General features: G+C 35.2%; 2 protein-coding genes across 4 annotated transcripts; both read left to right on the top strand.

Annotated features, from left to right (window-relative positions):
* The first annotated feature begins 10,333 nt into the window (after positions 1–10,333).
* Positions 10,334–13,128, top strand: LOC115975359 (F-box/kelch-repeat protein At3g61590-like). 3 transcript variants are annotated; one of them, XM_031096107.1, is made up of 2 exons: positions 10,334–10,571; positions 11,424–13,128. In XM_031096107.1, exon 2 carries the CDS (start codon positions 11,445–11,447, stop codon positions 12,660–12,662), a length of 1,218 nt encoding a protein of 405 aa, XP_030951967.1. In that variant the 5' UTR covers positions 10,334–10,571; positions 11,424–11,444; the 3' UTR covers positions 12,663–13,128. The 3 variants fall into 3 exon arrangements, with proteins under 3 accessions (XP_030951967.1, XP_030951968.1, XP_030951969.1); XM_031096108.1 differs by having other exon boundaries at positions 10,363–10,571; positions 11,032–13,128; XM_031096109.1 differs by having other exon boundaries at positions 10,363–11,123.
* A 1,220-nt stretch (positions 13,129–14,348) lies between these two features.
* On the top strand, positions 14,349–17,676 carry LOC115975358 (F-box/kelch-repeat protein At3g61590-like). The gene is made up of 2 exons (XM_031096106.1): positions 14,349–14,666; positions 16,092–17,676. Exon 2 carries the CDS (start codon positions 16,113–16,115, stop codon positions 17,427–17,429), a length of 1,317 nt encoding a protein of 438 aa, XP_030951966.1. The 5' UTR covers positions 14,349–14,666; positions 16,092–16,112; the 3' UTR covers positions 17,430–17,676.
* Positions 17,677–19,672: the final 1,996 nt, after the last annotated feature.

The raw sequence follows: 19,672 nt of genomic DNA, 5'->3' as shown, positions 1-19,672 counted from the left end.
CCTCAAGCCAAGAATGGTTCTGGTACTCACTTAAGTCAATTTCAAGGGCAGAGTTTTCACAATTCAAGGCCTACCTATCAGATTTGTGGCAAGAATGGTCACATTGCCTTGAATTGCTATCATCGTATGAATTTTGTTTATCAAGGTAGACATGCTCTAGCCAAGTTAGCTTCTATGGCAGCTAGTTCAATGGCAACAACTGCTAATTCTGCTTTAGCATCTACCACTAATTGGCTCACTAATACAGGTTGTTCTGATCATGTGACCCCTGATCTATCTCAACTTTCATTGCATTCTTAGGGTACTACAGATAATGAGACTATTATTGTTGGCAATGGGCAAGAATCGCCTATGACTCATGTTGGAAATGGTAAGCTTCTCACCCATTTTCATAATTTTCGTTTAGATAATATCCTTAGGGTTCCTGATTTAGCTTCCAACTTGTTGTTTGTCCATAAACTTTGTTTACAAAACAATACTTTTGTTATTTTGATGCCAATCAATTCTTAATTGTGGATTTACCTACGGGGAAGGTTCTTTATCAAGGCCTGAGTAAGGATGGTGTCTACTCAATCCCTCTTTCTTCTCAACTCTTAGCTAATCCTGGCTTTCCTTCATCCCTTGCTTTCAACTCTTCAGTCAATCATGCTGTCTCCAGTTAGGCAATGCTGTGGCATCAAAGACTTGGACACCCTTGTTCCAAGCTTCTTCAATTTGCCTTGGCTTCCTTTCCTAGCAATGTTAAAGTTTTTGTAAATGATGACATTTGTTCTCAATGTAAATACTGCATAAGGGTTAACATGCACAAACTTCCTTTTCCAAAACATGTTATGTCAAGTACTTTTCCTTTACAGCTTGTTCACAATGATGTTTAGGGCCTTGCCCCTATGACTTTTGTACTTAGCTATAGATTCTATGTCATTTTTGTTTATGATTTCACTAAATTTACCTAGTTATTTCTTCTTAAACATAAATATGAGTGTTTACAGTTTTTATGCACTTTAAAGCTCTTGTTGAAAATCAGTTTGGGTTTAAAATCAAAACTCTTAGAACTGATGGTGGGGGTGAGTACACTAGTAACCATTTTAAGTCCTTTTGTTTGGATAATGGTATTCGACATCAATTGTCTTGTCCTTACACACTTCAGCAGAATGGTGTTGCTGAGAGGAAACACAAAAAAACAGTTGAGAGTGGTCTTTCTATGCTCCATCAGTTTAAGCTTCCATCTTCCTATTGGTGTTATGCATTTAACACTATCACATATTTGGTCAATAGAATTCCCTCTTTTGTTCTTTAGTCCTTGAGAAAATTTATTTCACACTCCACCTTCTTTACAGTCCTTGAAAACCTTTGGCTGTGCTTGTTTTCCTCTCCTTAGGCCATATTCTAATAATAAGTTTCAACCTAGGTTTGCTCAGTGTATTTTCCTAGGGTACCCTCCATTAACCAAATGTTATATTTGTCTTAACTCTCAGACACAGAAAGTTTACATAACATCTCATGTCATTTTTCATGAAACTAACTTTCTAGCTTTACCTGCTACCGTATCTGCTTCTTCCAGCAATTCTGGGACTGCTAGTCCCTCATTTGATCTTTGGTTGTCCACTCTTTTACCCAGTTCTTCATTTGATCCTTTATTTGCTGTGTCTGCTGTCTTTCCTTCCCTTAGTACATCTGTTTCTGTGCTTGGTGAGTCTTTTAGTGCTATTTCTTTTTCTTCCCCTAGCCCTGTCTCTTCCTCCAGTGTTATTGTTTCCACACAACCTGCAACTTCTAACCCTATTTCTCAGTCCACTCTTCCTATTAGTCAGTCTGTGCCACCTTCTATTCCTAATACCCATCCTATGCTTACCAGATCCAAACATGGTATTTTCAAGCCAAAAGCTTATGCAGTTATGAGGGATTATTCTCAAGCGGAACCACCTAATTTCAATGTTGCTTCTCAGGATCCACAATGGATTGAAGCTATGGATTCTAAGTATGCCTCTCTTTTGAAACAACATACTTGGTCTTTGGTACCACTTCCAGCCTGTAAGAATGTAGTTTCTTGCAAATGGGTATATAAAATTAAAAGTAGCAGTAATGGAGTTATTGCTAGGTATAAGGCAAGATTGGTAGCCAAAGGGTTTTTGCAACAATATGGATTGGACTATAAGGAGACTTTTAGTCCTGTTGTGAAACCAGCAACTGTGAGGATTGTTGATGCCCATTTTTGGCAAAAGGGCCCAATTGTAGAAGAAGCCCAACAATATGAAAAAGGTGGAGAAAGAAAATAGCAAAGTAAAGACCATTGGGCCAGAATGGCAGGAATAATGGTCCATAGGCCTACAAAATAGTAAAGTGGCCCCAAAGAAAGCAAATAGGCTTAAGGAAGCCCCAAAGAATGAAGTAGTAAGCCCATGAGAATCATAAGAAATAGAAAGAAAGCAAAAACGGGCCGGAGGAGCCCAAAGAAAAGAATTGGTAAATGGGATTGGTTTAAAGGCTAATAAACCCAAAGGTAAAGGATGTGGTAATTGGGTCAGAGAAGCCCAAAAGATTTAGCAAAAGCCTATATGAATGTAAGAAGTAGGAAAGAATGAAATGGGTCAAGGATGCCTAAAGAATGAAACGGGCCGAGGATGCCCAAGGAATAAAATGGGTTGGGGAAGCTCGAGATATTATATGACTTGGCCCAGTAAGGATGCTGGGCAGTAAAAACTAAAGGAAGGAATAACATATGAAATTGGCATGGCAGGCACTTCAGCCAGCAAGCCCAGAAGTAGTAAAGTAAACAAGGGTAAATAATATTATAGTAGGAACAATGCAGTGGCGTGGCAGGAGCACCAGCCAGCCCACAGACAAGGGATGAAATGAGACATGGGCTGAATTAAAAAAGAGAAAGCCCACACCCAAGCAATGCTCAGCCCAAAGAAGAAATGAGATGCAAAGAATGAAGACCCAAGAACTCATCCACGCCACAAGAGTTAAACAAGCACTAGAGCGAGCGGTAGAGTTTGACAAACTTGTAGGCAATGGCAAACACATGAACACCAGAAAAGCAATGGACTTATATGGAAGTGGAGCACGCACATAAGGCTCAAGCACCACCTACCTGTATCTAGCCAATACAGGGGAGGTGAGCCACGAGTCAAAGGTAAGAGAGGGTGTGGTATGGTGGTGGGGAGAAAAAGGAGCCTATTTTGGGGTTCCTGCTCAAGCTCTTTTAGGGGAAATGTCCTGCTAGGATGACATCCCACCTAAAAGAGGCAAACATGAGCTGGAATCACTAGGTGCATGCTATAAAGGTTGGTAAAAGAGAAGCCCAGCCCTAATCCGGATGGGAGTGCCAAGGGAAGTAAAAAACAAAACAAAACAAAACTACTTTTGTTTGGGAATAAGGCATGGCACGGCCAACACGGTGTAGTGGTGGTGGCTGGGCAACCGGTAGACCAGTGGACAGTCTTGGAAGGACACCCACAGCAGGCCAAAAGTAGTTAAAGGGTAAAAATGGTAAATCTTGTCACGACAAGCTATATAAAAGGCCATAGACGTGCACAATAAAGAGGAACAAAAACAGAGGGGGAAAGGGAACAACAATGAAAAAGAAAGAAAACAAGGAAAACAAGTAAGAAAACAAAGAAAACAAAGAAACTGAGAGTGAGGAAGAAAAATATGAGTGATAGGAGTAAATGCATGCACTAATAGGCTACCCACTTTTCTCCCTCTCAATAGCCCATTCTCTAACAAGTCAAGAATCTGAGATCAAGCTACTTGGGTCCATTCTCCAAAGTGAGTAACTTCTACAGCGGGATTTCCCTTTGAGGTTACCCACATTAGAGATTGGTTCTCTTTTTTTTAGACTTGAATCTGCTGAAAACTCGAGCCCATTCCTTTAGCAGACTAATCTTCTTTTCCCTTGCAATTGCTAATTAAAAACTAACGTTACTTCTTTTTGCTATTAATTTATTCCTGTTGTAATCACGTTATCATACTTCTTCTTTGTGGAATTGTTCAAGTATTATCGTTGTCAGTAGAAAATATTTTAGTTAAAGTGTTTTAGTTATCCTGTTGTATTATGTTTTTCCTGCTATAACGTTTCGTAACATTATTTCCTGTTGTGGGCACGTGACACACTCAAGATTCCCGTTGAGGCTTTAACTTGTGCACAAGCTGGCCTAAGATTTGTTTCAATTAGGCTAGTTTTGACTCTCTTACCCTAGAATCATAAGGCCATAGTACGGCAGGAGCAATCCAGCCCAAGACATAAAAATGCCCACCACAAGGATCATTTTGGCCTTGGCTGTATGCTTTTCTTCATGGGGTGCTTCATGAGGAGGTCTTTATGTCTCAACCTCCTGGCTATGTTGATCCTGCACATCCAACTCATGTCTACCTCCTTCATAAAGCCATTTATGGACTTAAACAAGCCCCTAGAGCATGGTTTGAAAGCTTTACTTCTCAATTGTTCCACATTGGTTTTCATGCCTCTTCTGCTGATAGTAATCTTTTTATTTTGCATCATGGTTCCTTTGTGGTTTATCTTCTTCTTTATGTTGATGATATCATTATCACTAGGAATAGTCCTCCATTCATTGATCATTTTATTTCTAGACTTAGTGTTGCCTTGATTTGAAGGACCTTTGTCCTTTTACATTCTTTCTTGGGCTTCAGATTGAGTACACATCTCAGGGACTATTTGTGCATTAGTCTAAGTATACTTTGGATTTGCTCACCAAATTCAATGTTGGGTTGCAAGCCTTGTCTCACTCCTTGTTCACCTACTGTACATGTTAACTCTCAGACCAGTCCTTTCCTTTCTGATCCTACTACCTACAGGAAAATGGTTGGTGCATTGCAGTATCTGACTTTCACCAAGCCTGATTTGTCCTATTCTATTCAGCAAGCATGTTAGTTCATGAGTAAGTCTACTCAAGACCATTTGATGGCAGCTAAGAGTATTCTTAGGTATCTTAAGGGTACTTTGCTTAATGGCATACATTTCTAGCCTAGTTCTTTGGCACTTTCAGCTTACTGTGATTCTGATTGGGCTAGTGATCCTCTTGACAGAAAGTTTAACACAGGCATGGTTGTATTTTTGGGCAACTCACCTGTTACTTGGTCTGTAGCTAGATCATCTACTGAGGCAGAGTATAGGGCCTTGGCTACTACAGCAGCAGAGATGTGTTGGATTAGGTAGATTCTTAAAGACTTGGGGGTTTATTTATCTATGCCTCCCATGTTATGGTGTGTTAATGTGTCTACTCTGGCATTGGCTTCCAACCCAGTTTTTCATGCTCGAACCAAGCATATAGAGTTTGATTATCATTACACTAGGGAGAAGGTTCTTTCTAAGGAGTTGAAGGTCAATTTCATTACCACTCTAGATCAGTTAGCTAACATTTTCACCCATGCACTCGCTTCCCCAAAGTTTCTGGACCTTGCTTCCAAATTGATGGGAGTTCCTCCCTTCAGTTTGAGGGGGGATGTAAAGGCAAAGTCTAAATGTCCTGTCGTACAGTTATAATTGTTTTATAAACTACAGGTAGTCTAAGTTTGTTGAGTCTGTTACTAATGTGAGTCCAAGTGGCAGCATCTTATGAAATTGTCCACGTGTCAACATCAGAGGAGTTTCTGCTAGAGTTGTTAGAATGGTTCCACATTCTACAGAATTGGTTATTGTATATATATTGGAGTCTACAATCAATGCTAATCTATGAAGAATCTAGAATTGAATTTCATCAAGAACTCTTTCATTTTCTCCATTTGTTTTTCTCTGTATTTCTCTTTTTCTTCTTGTATTGTTTTTCCATTTCTTTTCAACTAGGAGAAGCTTTCCATTAATGTTGCTCATTGACGCTGAACCATAGTAGTGATTTTGGTTAATTACCCAATGAGCAACCCTAATGCCTTAAAGAGAACACCTGCTTTTGCATTGAGCCCTTGTTTGAAGTTTGGGATTCCAAATCCCAATTTCATCCCCTCAACCTCAAGTGCTACGCTAAGGTTAAGGTTTTTTTTTTTTTTTTTTTTCATAATTGTTATGTGGCATCTAGTTAGCATAGATGCATTATGTTAATTTCTCAATTTTCCGCCTCATACTTTTAGCATTAAAAAGATATATTTAACCGGTTAGAGAGAGACTATTTTGAAACATGGGGTCAAGGTTGAGGATCAAAGTGATAATTAAATTTAAGAAATAATTTTAGGTTAAAATGAAAAAATTGCCCTCTATATTTTACCAAAATTCATATCAATCCTCTAATTTTGCTTCAATTCATTTCATTACTCTAAGTGTCAAGTTTATTCAACTAAGAGGTCTCTCCATTAACTTTTGCTAAATTTTGCGGTTAATTATCCAAATTTTTAATATTTTTCTTCAAAAATTTTTAATTAAAAAAAATCCAATTAATGATTGAAAAATATTTTTCATAATTTTTTTTTAAAATTTAATGGAAGTTGATGGAGAGGTCTTAATTGAATAAACTTTAAAGTTTAAACTTGGAAAACTAAAATGAAAAAAAAGTAAAGTTAGACTGCTGAAATGAATTCTTGTGAAACTTTGAAGATGAATTTTGCATTTTAGCCATATTTTTACTATGAAATTGACTATTTATATTATCAATAAATTGTCAATAATAATTTGATATGGTATGAATTTATTTACAAACTTCCATGATGCAATCTAAGTTTAAAAAGTATATTTTACTAAAGATACAAACTATTTTACAAAAAAAATTACAAACTTTTGATGTGGTGAGTGATTATTGGTAAATGAAAAAATGATATTAATGGTGGGTTTAGATGAAAAACAATAATAGGTTGGCCGGCCACATCAACATTTTATAAAAATGTTGTAAAAATAGTTTGTGGTTGTTGCATTACTTTAATAAATATAACCATATAAATTATATATACTTAAATTGAGCTCCATGGCGGTGAGCTTGTTTACAAAAAACTTATTATATTTTAATCATGGCTAGTTTAATAGTTAAACTTAAACTTTGCTTCAAATTAGTTTGTTTGTAAAATAAGCTATCACAAACAAATATTTTTCCAAGTTAAGCTCAAATTATTATTGATAAATAATTTGGTTGATTAATTATTAGGGCTGGGAACCATAAGTTTTGAATGCGGATGCTTGTGCAAGTACCTTTAAAACACGTTCAAATGTTCCTCATTGAGCATTCAAGGAAGCGAATTCTATAAACTTAAGTTGCAAAGCCTTGCTTGGCTTGGCTTGGCACGGCACGTACTCATCCATACGCCATAATAGATAGTACCAAATAAATCTAAACACTACTTCATCAAAAAAAAAAAAAAAAATCTAAACACTACTTTTAAGTAGTAGAAATTAAGGAAAATAGTCGTGTGGGAGAAGGGATACTGCCATATACTGGCATAATTTAAATTGATATGGATTCTCTAATCTCTATTAGTCCACCATTATTTTTGTAGGGAGCTAACGAGTTCACCATGAGAGAAATCATACTTTTCTTAATTGCATGAACCTACACGTTAGAGTCGAAAAGGTCGAGTCAAGATCAAGCATGTATTTACTGGGGAGCCAACTTCTATTTTTACAAAATAGTTCGATTTTGTCAAAAGCTAGCAAAGGTCCTACTACAAGTAAAAAATAACAACGTCTAAGGATTGGGTTAACTTCTCTGAAAATATGTGTTTAGAAGGTTCCTACAATCAAATAAAAGAGGTTCCAATCATAAGGTTAGGAGAACACTACCTCATTCATAATGAACCTAGCTTCCTGTTTTGCAATTCCATAAGATTACATGCATGCATGTTAGATTTTCTTCTTTTATGTTTTTTTTGAAAAGTAACTAAGAATAATTTATGAAAAAGAAAGAGGGGAGGAGGCCCCGACCCATCTCCATCCACATGGGAGAAAAAAACTCAGAGAAAGAGCTAGTGTATAATAAGAAGTTCATCCCAATTACAAAAAGGTTGCTTGAGGGACTACATTATGGACTAAGAAATCCTATGTATGTACAAAAGAGAAATCCCATCAAAGAAAGAATTGTAGACTAAAGGAAATTAAAATATAGGCCACGAGGGGGAAGTAGTATACGTGTACTCTAGTGTGCTTTCCTTCCCGTGAAGTGTTACCAACTCAGCAGTCCAAAAAAGTTGTAATCTTTTCGTACAAACGTTAAAGCAATACAGTTTCTATCGTCTTCTTCTTTCTTTTTCTTTTTATTTTTTATTTTTTATTTATTTATTTAATATCTTTTTTTTTTTATGGGTTTTTATTTAATATCTTATTTAAGAGAAATCCCCGCATGTTATATAGGCTATAGCTTTCCTTGGTATTAAAACAAATTAATTAAGGGGCATTTAATTCGTCATGATGTTACATTATTAAAACAAATTAATGAGATATTTAGTTTGTCATGTTGTTACATTACTGCATAATATTACGTTATTATAATCTTATATTAATATAATTTCAATTTAAGAATACAACATTAAATTTTTTAGGAAGGTAATGAGATTAAGATAATGTAATATATTTTATAATTTTAAATTATGATAATATTAGAAAATATAAAATAAATCAACAATTTTAATATCATATCATCGTAATGTACATTATATCAAAAGCACATTACAATTCACAGCGAATCAAACAGCCTTTGAGAGGAATGCAATGTATGCATTATAATCACATTAATTATTTTAGTCGGTGCAGTGCACGCAGTAGTGGAATATCCTTTCGACTCTAAAAATTCCATACTAAATGCAAGATTCGACTCTAAAAATTCCATACTAAATGCAAGACACATTGACAGCAAAAAAAAGCAATAATTAATTAATCTCTCACTTTTCTGGATTCTCAAAGGAGATGAATTTTTTAGACAATGATAACGATGATATGAAAAAACCGACAAAATGAGCGCACACTAGTGGACTTCTGATGCAGTTCATGAAATTAGATATGTTACATACTTGTGTGGTGTGCTAATGCATCATTATTGTGTCAAAATAAAGGTTCCTTCAGAAGGATCATTGGTTTTTTCTTCTTCTTTATTTGATAAAGTGGTCCAGCTTGTCTACGTAAAATCTCACTAAAAACCATTTTTTTCAGTTCACATTAGTATTTAAGAAATAATACTAAGTTCACAGGGAAAGGAAAGCTTTACCGCATGAATCACCATGGCAACAACCCAAAAACCTTAAAGGTCCAGCACTTGTGCCTATTCCACTCCTTTTCTTCTATTCCAAGTTTCGATAATTTTTTACTCTTTTTGATGGATTTTTAGAGCTTTATTTGACTTAAAAAGTCTGAATTTAGTCCTTGAAAACGCAGCTATAGATTAAAGACATATGACAATGCTTTTAAAAACGCAAATATAGACCAGTTGGTCTATTGCCACAATATATAGGTCATGTTACAAAATGCGACAATAAAAAATATAAGTATAGCTCAAATAGGTTTATCTTGTGTTTTTAGGAACTACAACCGTGTTTTAAAAACGCAGTGGTAGACTAATTTTTTTATAGTGCCATTAACACTTTATCCAACTACAACTTTTTGATCCGGTGGTATGATGCACTAGAAGATCTAAACTGTCAAAATTAGTATAATTTTGTCCTCATATCATAAAATGACTATTTTGCCTTTGCTGGGAGGTTAAACAGTGATTGCAAAATAGTGTGTCTACATTCATTATTTTTTAGGAGTATAAAATTCTATTGCCAACTTGATCAATGAAACAGGAAGATTTTCTGAAAGATTATGAATTCAATATCCTTTAGCTCTAAAAATCCATCCAAAAGAGTAGAAAACCGTTAAAACTCAAAAAAGAAGAAAAGGGGCGGATTGTGGGTTCAAGTGCCGAGGGGATGGGAGATTTGAGTGCTGATCAACACTTGAACTCCGACTCTTCCAAAGTTATTAGGAGTGTTCGACAGAGGAATTTGAATAATATTATTTAAGTGTTTTTAATATATATATGAATGAAAATATATATTAATGTATTTAAAATCTCTAAAAGTTGTTTAAAATGACTTACCAAATAGGCGGTTAAGGTATCTATTAAATTTTATTTAAAATCAAATAAAAAAATCTAGGGTGCAATTACCCTTCTCTTCACATATTTACTGTAGGATTTACCTAATAGCATGACAAATGAAATGAAATTTAGTTAGTTTTATTTTCCCGTGACTTTCCGTACATATGTTGTGCAGTCCATCGCATTTATGGGCTGATAGGACTACCACGCGTAGCCTAACGTGTGGAATAGTGTGCAGAGCAGCGTGAAGTACATCATTATTTGAAAAGGTCCATGTTTTACTGTTGGTGGCAAAGCCATAAAAGCCTCGGCCCATTGGACTGGACAGCTCACTGTTTGTATGTACTATCTCCGCCACTCATTAAAATCTGGATCCCACTAACCTACTCCAACCACTTCCTACACTCAACTCTCAACTGTGTCTCTGTGGAAGTGTTTGTGAGTTGGAATATTGGATATCCACAGATCCTCAAACCCCCATTTTCCCCTTTAAATCTAGACCCATTATGCTCAAGAGAACTTAAGGAAAACGCAAACAACAAAGCCTCACTCTTTCCCAAGGTACGTTCTTGAGATGGGTCTCTTTTTATCGAGCTACAATTTTGATTTCTTGTACTTACACAACATTTTAGATCTACTCAAGTTATCCCATATGAGCATTTTATGTTTAAAGTTTTGATTTTTATTTTCTTAAAGTTATCAATAAGTTTAGTTCATTTGTTTCATAGTAGATGACATCCTTGGGAGTAAGTTTCACGCAATACTTTTTGTTTGTTTTTGTTTTGAAGATTAGTAATATGATGGTGTTTTATTTCACTTGTGGGCATTGTAGAGAAAATTAATGGATTTAGTTGTGACCTTGTGGGAGATAATTTAGTGTAGTGTAGAGTGTAGCCCATGTTTTTGTATTTTCTTTTGATGCATTTCCTATTTGTACTGGATAGAGAAAAGGTCTTTCTTGTTTTCTTCTACCTGAAAATATGCTTTTCAAATATAAATTGTGGTGAAATCTCTTTAATAGTATAATGTCTCCCAAGTCCAAATGCACTCTTTCAGAGGCTTGCTTGGATATAATCTTGCTTTCTGTATGCTACATCTGGCAGGATATAAGGGGTATCAAAACTTCTTGTTTCTTTTTTTCATCGATTTTTTAAGGTCACTTTTGAGTGAGAAATTTGGAGATCAAATTTGTGTCTGTGAAGGATTGTATACATTTTTCTGTAAATTTTCCTTTTATTACTAATTGTTATTTGTTAGTGCCACTTCCACCAAATCCTACACCATGCTCTAGCACCACTATGCCAACTTTGTATTGTGTGCGCTTTTATATTGTCATTTTCGATGGTTTCTAGATTCTATGTTAGTGAAGAGGCTTAATCCAACTGTCATTTTGTTACACTTGCTGTGCCTCAGGTCTTATTTTTTAATTTGATTATGGAGTGGGAAACACCCTGGGTTGATGACAAAGTTATTGATATTAAAGGGGAAGCTGGAATTTCAGCTTCTTATTCAGCGCTCAGTGATGAAGATGTTAAGGAAAACAATATTATTTCCATTGAGTCAGTCCTCCCTGACGAACTGTTGGAACGAATTCTAGCCTATCTTCCCATAGCAAGCATTTTCAGAGCAAGTTCTGTGTGTAAAAAATGGAATGAGATTGTGCATTCTCATAGGTTTTTACAGAACATCTCAACCTTATCTCAGAAACCTTGGTACTTTATGTTCCCCAGTGCTGATGATTCCATTGGGTTTGCCTATGACCCCATGATTCGGAAATGGTACAGCATTGAACTCCGCTGTGATAGAACATCAAGATGGTTTATTGCTTCATCATGTGGCTTAGTGTGCTTCATGGATCATAACACTAGAAGTCAGCTATATGTTTGCAATCCAATTACTAAAATTTCTGAGAAAGTTGAGATGCCTCGATGTTCAAGAGAATTTGATTACAGCGGTCTTGCAATCTCAGTGGATAGATCATCACGCAACTATACTGTAGCAGTTGTAATATCTAAGGATACCCCAGATGATTTTGTTCAATGGATTCTCTCGATCCATATTTATTGTTCTGAAGCAATGATGTGGCTATCACCTGTGACAGAAACTCTGACAGGGTGGAGAGGAGGAGATAGTTGTGTGGTCTGTGATGGGGTTTTCTATTTCCTTATTTACTCAACCAGAGGATTGGGTTTTAGAGGAAACCGACATGGTCTGCTCAGTTATAATCTTTCTAGCCGGTCTTCTGGTGGTATGCTTATTGATAGTTTCATCCCAGTACCTTGCCCTCTTACATGTGGCCGGCTGATGAACCTTAAGAACAAGCTTGTCCTGGTTGGAGGAATTGGAAAACAAGATCAGCCTGGCATTATTAAGGGGATTGGCATCTGGATTCTTAAGGGGAGGGATTGGGAAGAGGTTGCACGAATGCCTCATAAGTACTTCCAAGGATTTGGGGAGTTTGACGATGTCTTTGCAAGTAGTGGTTTTGATGATCTTGTATACATACAGAGTTATGGTGCTCCATGTCTTCTTATGTTTGACATGAAAATGAGGGAGTGGAAGTGGTCACAAAAATGTCCTATCTTAAAGAGGTTCCCCCTTCAACTTTTCACTGGTTTTAGCTTTGAGCCAAGGATTGATATTTCTCCCTGATTGATTGCTTTCCCAGTTTATTATTCCCTTAGGTGGTGTTTATACTTCATTGGTTTGTCCCATACTCTTGTATGTTTGTGTTGTATCTTCAAATACTTTGGTGTTCAACTTTTTGGGAAAGTTCAAAGGAAGTGTTTGAGCAATCAAAGTTACATTATTATGAAATAGTAATTCATAAATTTCACTTTCGGCTATTTCAAAATTGATCCGTCAATTGTTGCAAAGATTAGATCCTTTAATATTCATTGCAGAATGGGAGATAGGTGTTTGTAATTTTCTTGTTGTCAGCTGCATGTTTACTTTTTGTCTTGGCTATTATGGCCCCCCTTTGTAAAGGCTTTGGAAATGTAGAGGGTTTCTAACTTATTGTAAGCACTGAATGCTGTTGACTGTTGTAGTCACGAAGTAAGGAAATATAAAGCTGTGTTGTAGAAATATAAAGTTGAATTGTAGATGACTTAAACGATGATTCATGTTTGTGCTGCCATTGCAAATGTTTCAGGGATATGTAACTAGCCGTTTGATTTTAGTTGAAAAGATTTCCAACTAGAGCTGGACGCAACTTTCCTACTACTATTTTCTTTTCTTTTTTCTCCAAGTCCTATTACTATGTAATAGTACTTTTTTTTTTTTCAATTATATTTGGCAAAATAAAATTGTTTTGGTGAAATGAATTCAACATACATTGTGTACAGTCTAAGCCACTGGACATTTTAAAAATTTTGGTCTACTTAGAAAACGACCTAAGCAACCTAGGACCAGTGCCGAGGACAAGTGTTTCGAGGAAGAGTAATGTGGACGAGTATCGAGCAGGAGCAGGAGCAGAGAGTCTAAAGAGACAATTACTCCCCATTATGAGAAGCAACGGTACATGCCTAAATCTTTGGCCCATAATTGAGGCAGTTATGCTTCTCTTCAGTAGCTAATTATGTCCATAATAAAGAAAATGACTAAAATTAAGGGAAACACAGCAACATGCTTATATATATATATATATATATATATATTTATATATATTGGGAAATCCAAACTAGAAACGGGTATTAGTAAAACACTAATATATATATATATAGTGACTATTGACTTAAGTATGTATCAGAGAAGCATAGATCGACATAACACCAATACCTTCCAATAAAATTGACCTCGTTTTGCAGGTATTATTGATCCATATTGACCATGCAATTACCTTACATCAACAAGCTTTATAGGTTTAACTCATTTTCTTTTGGACCTATGTTTTAATTAAACAAAAAATTGGCTAAGAGTCATGGCTTAGTGATGCGGTTTGATCGAATTCAATAAATCTGGATTTAAAAATTAGACGAAGATCAAAATTACACCATTGATTCTTAAATTTTAGGGCTATTTTCATTTTGACTCTTTTAAGTTTGAGAATCTTTATTTTGGTCTGCCAAGTGCCAAGTTTATTTTTGTTTTCAAAATGGTCTTTACATCATCTCCGTGGCTGATATTGCTGTTGAGAGAGAGAGAGAGAGGGGACTAAATTACACTTTAAACAATTAAATTTGAGGGTTTTTTTTTTTTTTTTTTTTTTTTTTCTCTCTTTAATTTTTAAATTTTGATCCTTAAATTTGAGATTTTTCATTTTGATCCACAAAGTTTTATTTTATTTTCAAAATTATATTTTTGTCCGTCACAATGATTCATTTGGCCATTAAGTAGCAATAAAAGGACATCGTTTCTATCTCTTGACTATAAGTGCACATACTTCATTCCTAAAACGACTAATTCAACATAGTCCTAATTCTAAAAGTCAAACCCTCTTACCCATACCACATACCACACGCAACCACCTTTTGTATGTCACTTTCTCTGAGCATTCACCTCTTAATCCACACACGGGAGTCATGATCCACAACCTCAAATCCCACAAGCATTTACATCTCCATTTTGCCGTCTAGATACAGAGAAGGCTTTTGCTAAACACAGGACTCTGCTGGGGTAAAGCAACACGAAGCCTCACTTCTTCTTAATCTAAAGGTACGTTCATATGATGGGTCTCTTTCGCTAAACATAGGGAAGTCTTCTGCTTAGGCTTTGCGGAGCTTTAAATTCGTTTTTTTTTTTTTTTTTTTTTTTTCCAACTTCATGTCTCTTGTCATATGCTATTACTATTTACTATTTGGTTTCTTCATTTTTATAATTAGGATTAAATCTCTTCCAGACGATTGCTTGGGAATAATGTAACTGATAACTTTCTATGTGTGACATTTTAGATTCTCAGACAAGAAATAAGGGTCATAAAAGTCTTATTTGTTGGGATTTAGGAATGACAAATTGGACTTTTCCATTCAGTTGATCATAGTGTAAAACATTCTGTTTATCTGAAGCAAGCTTTGAAATCCAAAAACAACTTATTTGGATAGCATGCAATGACCATGTAAAAAGTTAAAAAGGGTAAAAAATAAAAGGTTAAAAAAAAGTTTTAAAAAAGCTTAAAAAAATTATACACCATCAACTTTTACATCTCACATGAAAATGGTAATTGTATGATGCATCAATCCAAGGACAACATTCAAAATCAACATTTATTTATTCTCTCTCAACTATTTAAGCTCGTGATGCACTATCACAAAAGACAAAAGAGTTTTTAAGAGCACTAAAAATATTTTGGTAGGTAGCTTCACTAAAAATAGTTTTTAAGGCCATTACTCTTTTATGGTCTTCTAGGAAAGCTTGAAATTTGGAAAATTTAGGGGTAGATAAACTCTACAATTCATTGTTCATGCTTTATAAATCAAGAATTTCAGAATACTATTCACTATAATTTGTTAAACTATTAAAACACTAAAAAGATTTCCAGTTAAAACTCTATATCGCAAAAACTTTACTTCTGTTTAATTTCCATTATACAAATTTCTTTAGCTTGGTGAATGTTAGAAGGATAAAGTTTTCTTCCAATCCTTTATTACTACAGCGTTCATTTACATAAATATGTGTTCCATATATGAACTTCATTTGTAGGATCCACTTTTACATAAGGGGAAGGTATATAATGGCAAATTGAATAATTTTACCTATATATGGTGATCACGCAATTATTCACCTGTCTTTTATTCGAATAACTCAATTAGTCAAATGAGTTGAATACATACGGATGATTGCATGATAGTTATATAATTGGTTGGAGAAACTTTCCTTCAAACCGATTTCGAAGATAATTTTGTCAATGTGGAAATTAAATATCTTGATGGAATTTGGAGTGACAAATTCAATCTTCAAATTAACCAAAATAGATGTTACTGTCACTCTAAAATCCTACATTATGCACTGGCACCACTATGCCAACCAAGAATTTATGTGATCTATGTTCTTTTATATTGTCATCTTCCAATGTATCTGGACTTTAGTTTAGTGAGTACTCATCGGTCTTACAGTGATAACATTGAACTCGTTGTGTCTCAGGTCTTCTTTCTTAATTTGATTATGGAGCGGAAAACACTCTGGTTTGATAACATAGTTGTTGATATTAAAGGGGAAGCTGGAATTTTGGCTTCATATTCAGAGCTCAGTGGTGAGGATGTTGAAGAAAACAATTTTATTTCCATTGATACATTCCTCCCTAACGATCTATTTGAACGAATTCTAGCTTTTCTTCCCATAGCAAGCATTTTCAGAGCAGGTGCTGTGTGTAAAAAGTGGAATTCTATTGTGCATTCTCGGAGGTTTTCAAAGAACCTCTCAAGCATCTTATCTCGGAAACCTTGGTACTTTATGTTCACAAGCGGCAGCCCTAACTCGTATAAGCCCATTAGGAATGCCGATGGCTATGACCTCATTGGGTATGCCTATGACCCCATGGTTCAGAAATGGTACAGGTTTGAGCTACCCTGTCATGGAACATCGATTTGTTTTATTGCTTCATCGTGTGGCTTAGTATGCTTCATGGACAATGACACTAGAAGTCGGCTATATGTTTGCAATCCAATTCCTAAAATTTCTGAGATATTTGAGATTCCTAGATATTTGATATTTTCTGACTACAATGCTCTTGCAATATCAGTGGATAGGTCATCACAAAGTTATACTATAGCAATGGTAATGTCTAAGAGAGCCCCACATGATTTTGGTCAATGGATTCTCTCAATTCATATCTATTGTTCCAAAGCAAAGATGTGGGTATCACCTGTGACAGAAACTTTGATGGGGTGTAGAGGGGGAGACGATTGTGTGATCTGTGATGGGGTTTTATATTTCCTTATTTACATTATCACAGAATTGGACTTGACTGGAAAACCTGATGGTTTGCTCACTTATAATCTTTCTAGTCAATCTTTCTGTTGTGTGCTAATCAATAGGTTAATCCCAGTACCTTGCCCTCTTACGTGTGGCCGGCTAATGAACCTTAAGAACAAGCTTGTCCTGGTTGGAGGAATTGGAGAACAAGATCAGCCTAGCATTATTAAGGGGATTGGCGTCTGGGTTCTTAAGGGGAGGGATTGGGAAGAGTTTGCACTCATGCCTTCTATGTATTTTCAAGGATTGGGGAATTTTGATAAGGTCTTTGCAAGCAGTGGTTTTGATGATCTTATATACATACAGAGTTATGAGGCTCCATCTCTTCTTATGTTTGACATGAAAATGAAGAAATGGAAATGGTCAAAAAAGTGTCCTGTTTCAAAGCGGTTGCCCCTTCAATGTTTCACTGGTTTTTGCTTTGAGCCAAGGCTTGAACTTTTACCCTTAGGGATGGCAACTGGGCAGGTTTTTTGTGGGGACCCTGGCCCCCACTGCTGCCCCTAACTTGCTACGAGTTTATGGTGTTTGATAGGAGGAAGTATCTCATGGAGTCACTGCATGGATCTGTGACAGGCTCTTGTATCTTTAATTACTTTGCTGTTCAACCTCTTGATGACTTTTAAGGCCCTTTTTGTATATGTAGAAATACTGCAAGCACAAAATGCAGTTTTAGTCTGGAGTATTGATGTTGTGCAGCAATTGCAGTTCTTTTGATATCTTACATGTACTCATAGAATGCATTTTTGGGAAATGAGTTCCTCTTATTGCTGCATGTGTTGCTTTTCAACTTTGACGAGGTTGTTCCTTTTGGAGAATATGTAATTAGATATGTGATTGTTGGGCTAAATAATTAATCAAACTATGAGCAACCTTATTCCGAGTGTTGATGCATTGAGGTTTCGAAAAATTGATCCATCTGCATTTTCAGTATAGGAGACCATTTGGCATTGGTTGTTTTGGTTGCATTGTGTTGAACCACTGTGCTCTGTAATTTCTTGTTCGATACTCAACCATTATTGCACTCGGCTCTTTTTTGCTTCCCCCTCAAACCGTAAGGATCTCCAATTCATTTCCCAGCTGGTATTCAACCACTTTCCATGCCCGTAAAAACAAATCCTTGTTATAGAGGTATTTCCTGGAATCTGATTAAGCAAAATTTCCAATCCTCTCTTGCTTTGTCCACCTCTGAAGTGTATGAATGATTGTTTCTTTAGCTTGTTCGCATCCCTAACATACATTTTTTTTATGTTCCCTCACACAAGATTGATTGTGAACTATTATAGCTTGCAAAAGATTTCATAAACAAAGAATGGGAATAAAAAAACTTAGAAGGAAAAAGAGACACGACTATACGCAAAAGAAGAATACCAAAGATTTATGTGGTTTGGTCTTTAATGTGGACGGCCACAAGGAAAAAACTTCATTAAGAAATTAAAGAGATTGTAATGGTGACATTAAAGCATGTCCCTAAATACATCCAAAAAACTCTCTTACAAAAAAAAAAAAAAAAAAATCAAAAACAAAATTAGCTTTATATTGTGGCTTGAATTCTCTTGAAAAATAGTTAATAAGGTCCGATATTCTGACAAGTTGGCTAAGGAACTCTCTCCATACAAGAAAAAGGAGACCAATAAATTCGACAATGTGACATTCAAAATACCACTCATATTCGACCAAAAGTGTAGGTTTTAGTAGCTCAACTGATCAAGTCTTGGGTTTGAATCTCATTTACACTAAAAATTAATTAATTATTTTATTTGATGATAAAAAACGATGATCATGAAGCATACTATGAGTTTAAAGTATATCGTATTTTTCCAAAAAAATAAAATTGTTTAGAGTAAGTTGATAATGTGCCACTCGACAAACTACGGGATTTAATCTCATATCATGTAAGACGCTTATAGACCACCTAAATTCAAGCCAGGTTAACATTTACAATATAAACCTCCTTTTTTTCTAATTTTTTTAAATTTATAATTAAGTTAATACTAATTGTTCCAAAAGTTTAACTTTAAAAAAATAAATTGTAAATTGTAAATTTAATCTTTTTTTTTTTATATATATAAAAAAATGTCATTTAATCTAAAGTTATCTAACACAAGTCACACGAAAACATTCTATAATATAACCTTCCTTCCATCTAAATTAATTTTAGAAGGCAGAGTTGCCTAACATAGCCTTGATTTTGCCCGTCCATATAAGTTTATTAAGGGGCATAGTGCTCTCCTTCTGAAAAAAAAAAAAAAAAAAAATGCTCTTGACAGTGCTTTCTCTTTACTGAAATTAATAACAACAATGTAAATCTCATAAAAGGGGGAAAAGAGTAATACTATGGGCACAAACTATTTTACAACAATTTTACAAATTATTAATATAGGCAATTCTTATTGATTCTCATATCGGTCTACCATTAACATTACTTTTTTACTTACCAATAACTACTCACCACATCAATAGTTTGTAAAAATTATTGTAAATAGTTTGTAGTTCTAGCATTTTATGAAGAAAAAAAAAAGAAGGGGGGGGGGGAGTAGAAAATAGGGTCTAGTAAATGGAGCACAACTCAAGCTATATTCCTAATCAAAAGCTCATATTAATTATCATCTTTACCTAAGAAAAAGGGAGCAACTTTAAGCTGATTGACCATATAGATTGGATTGATTTGCTTATGATTTGAGCAGATTAAGCTTTTCTAATTTCTAATAATGACTAAGCTAAAAAGAAAATTTAGAAAGATTCACATT

The sequence above is a fragment of the Quercus lobata genome, chromosome 2 (assembly GCF_001633185.2).
Source record: "Quercus lobata isolate SW786 chromosome 2, ValleyOak3.0 Primary Assembly, whole genome shotgun sequence".
In the NCBI taxonomy this organism is placed as follows: domain Eukaryota; kingdom Viridiplantae; phylum Streptophyta; class Magnoliopsida; order Fagales; family Fagaceae; genus Quercus; species Quercus lobata.
This window is presented reverse-complemented; position numbering and strand designations above follow the sequence as displayed.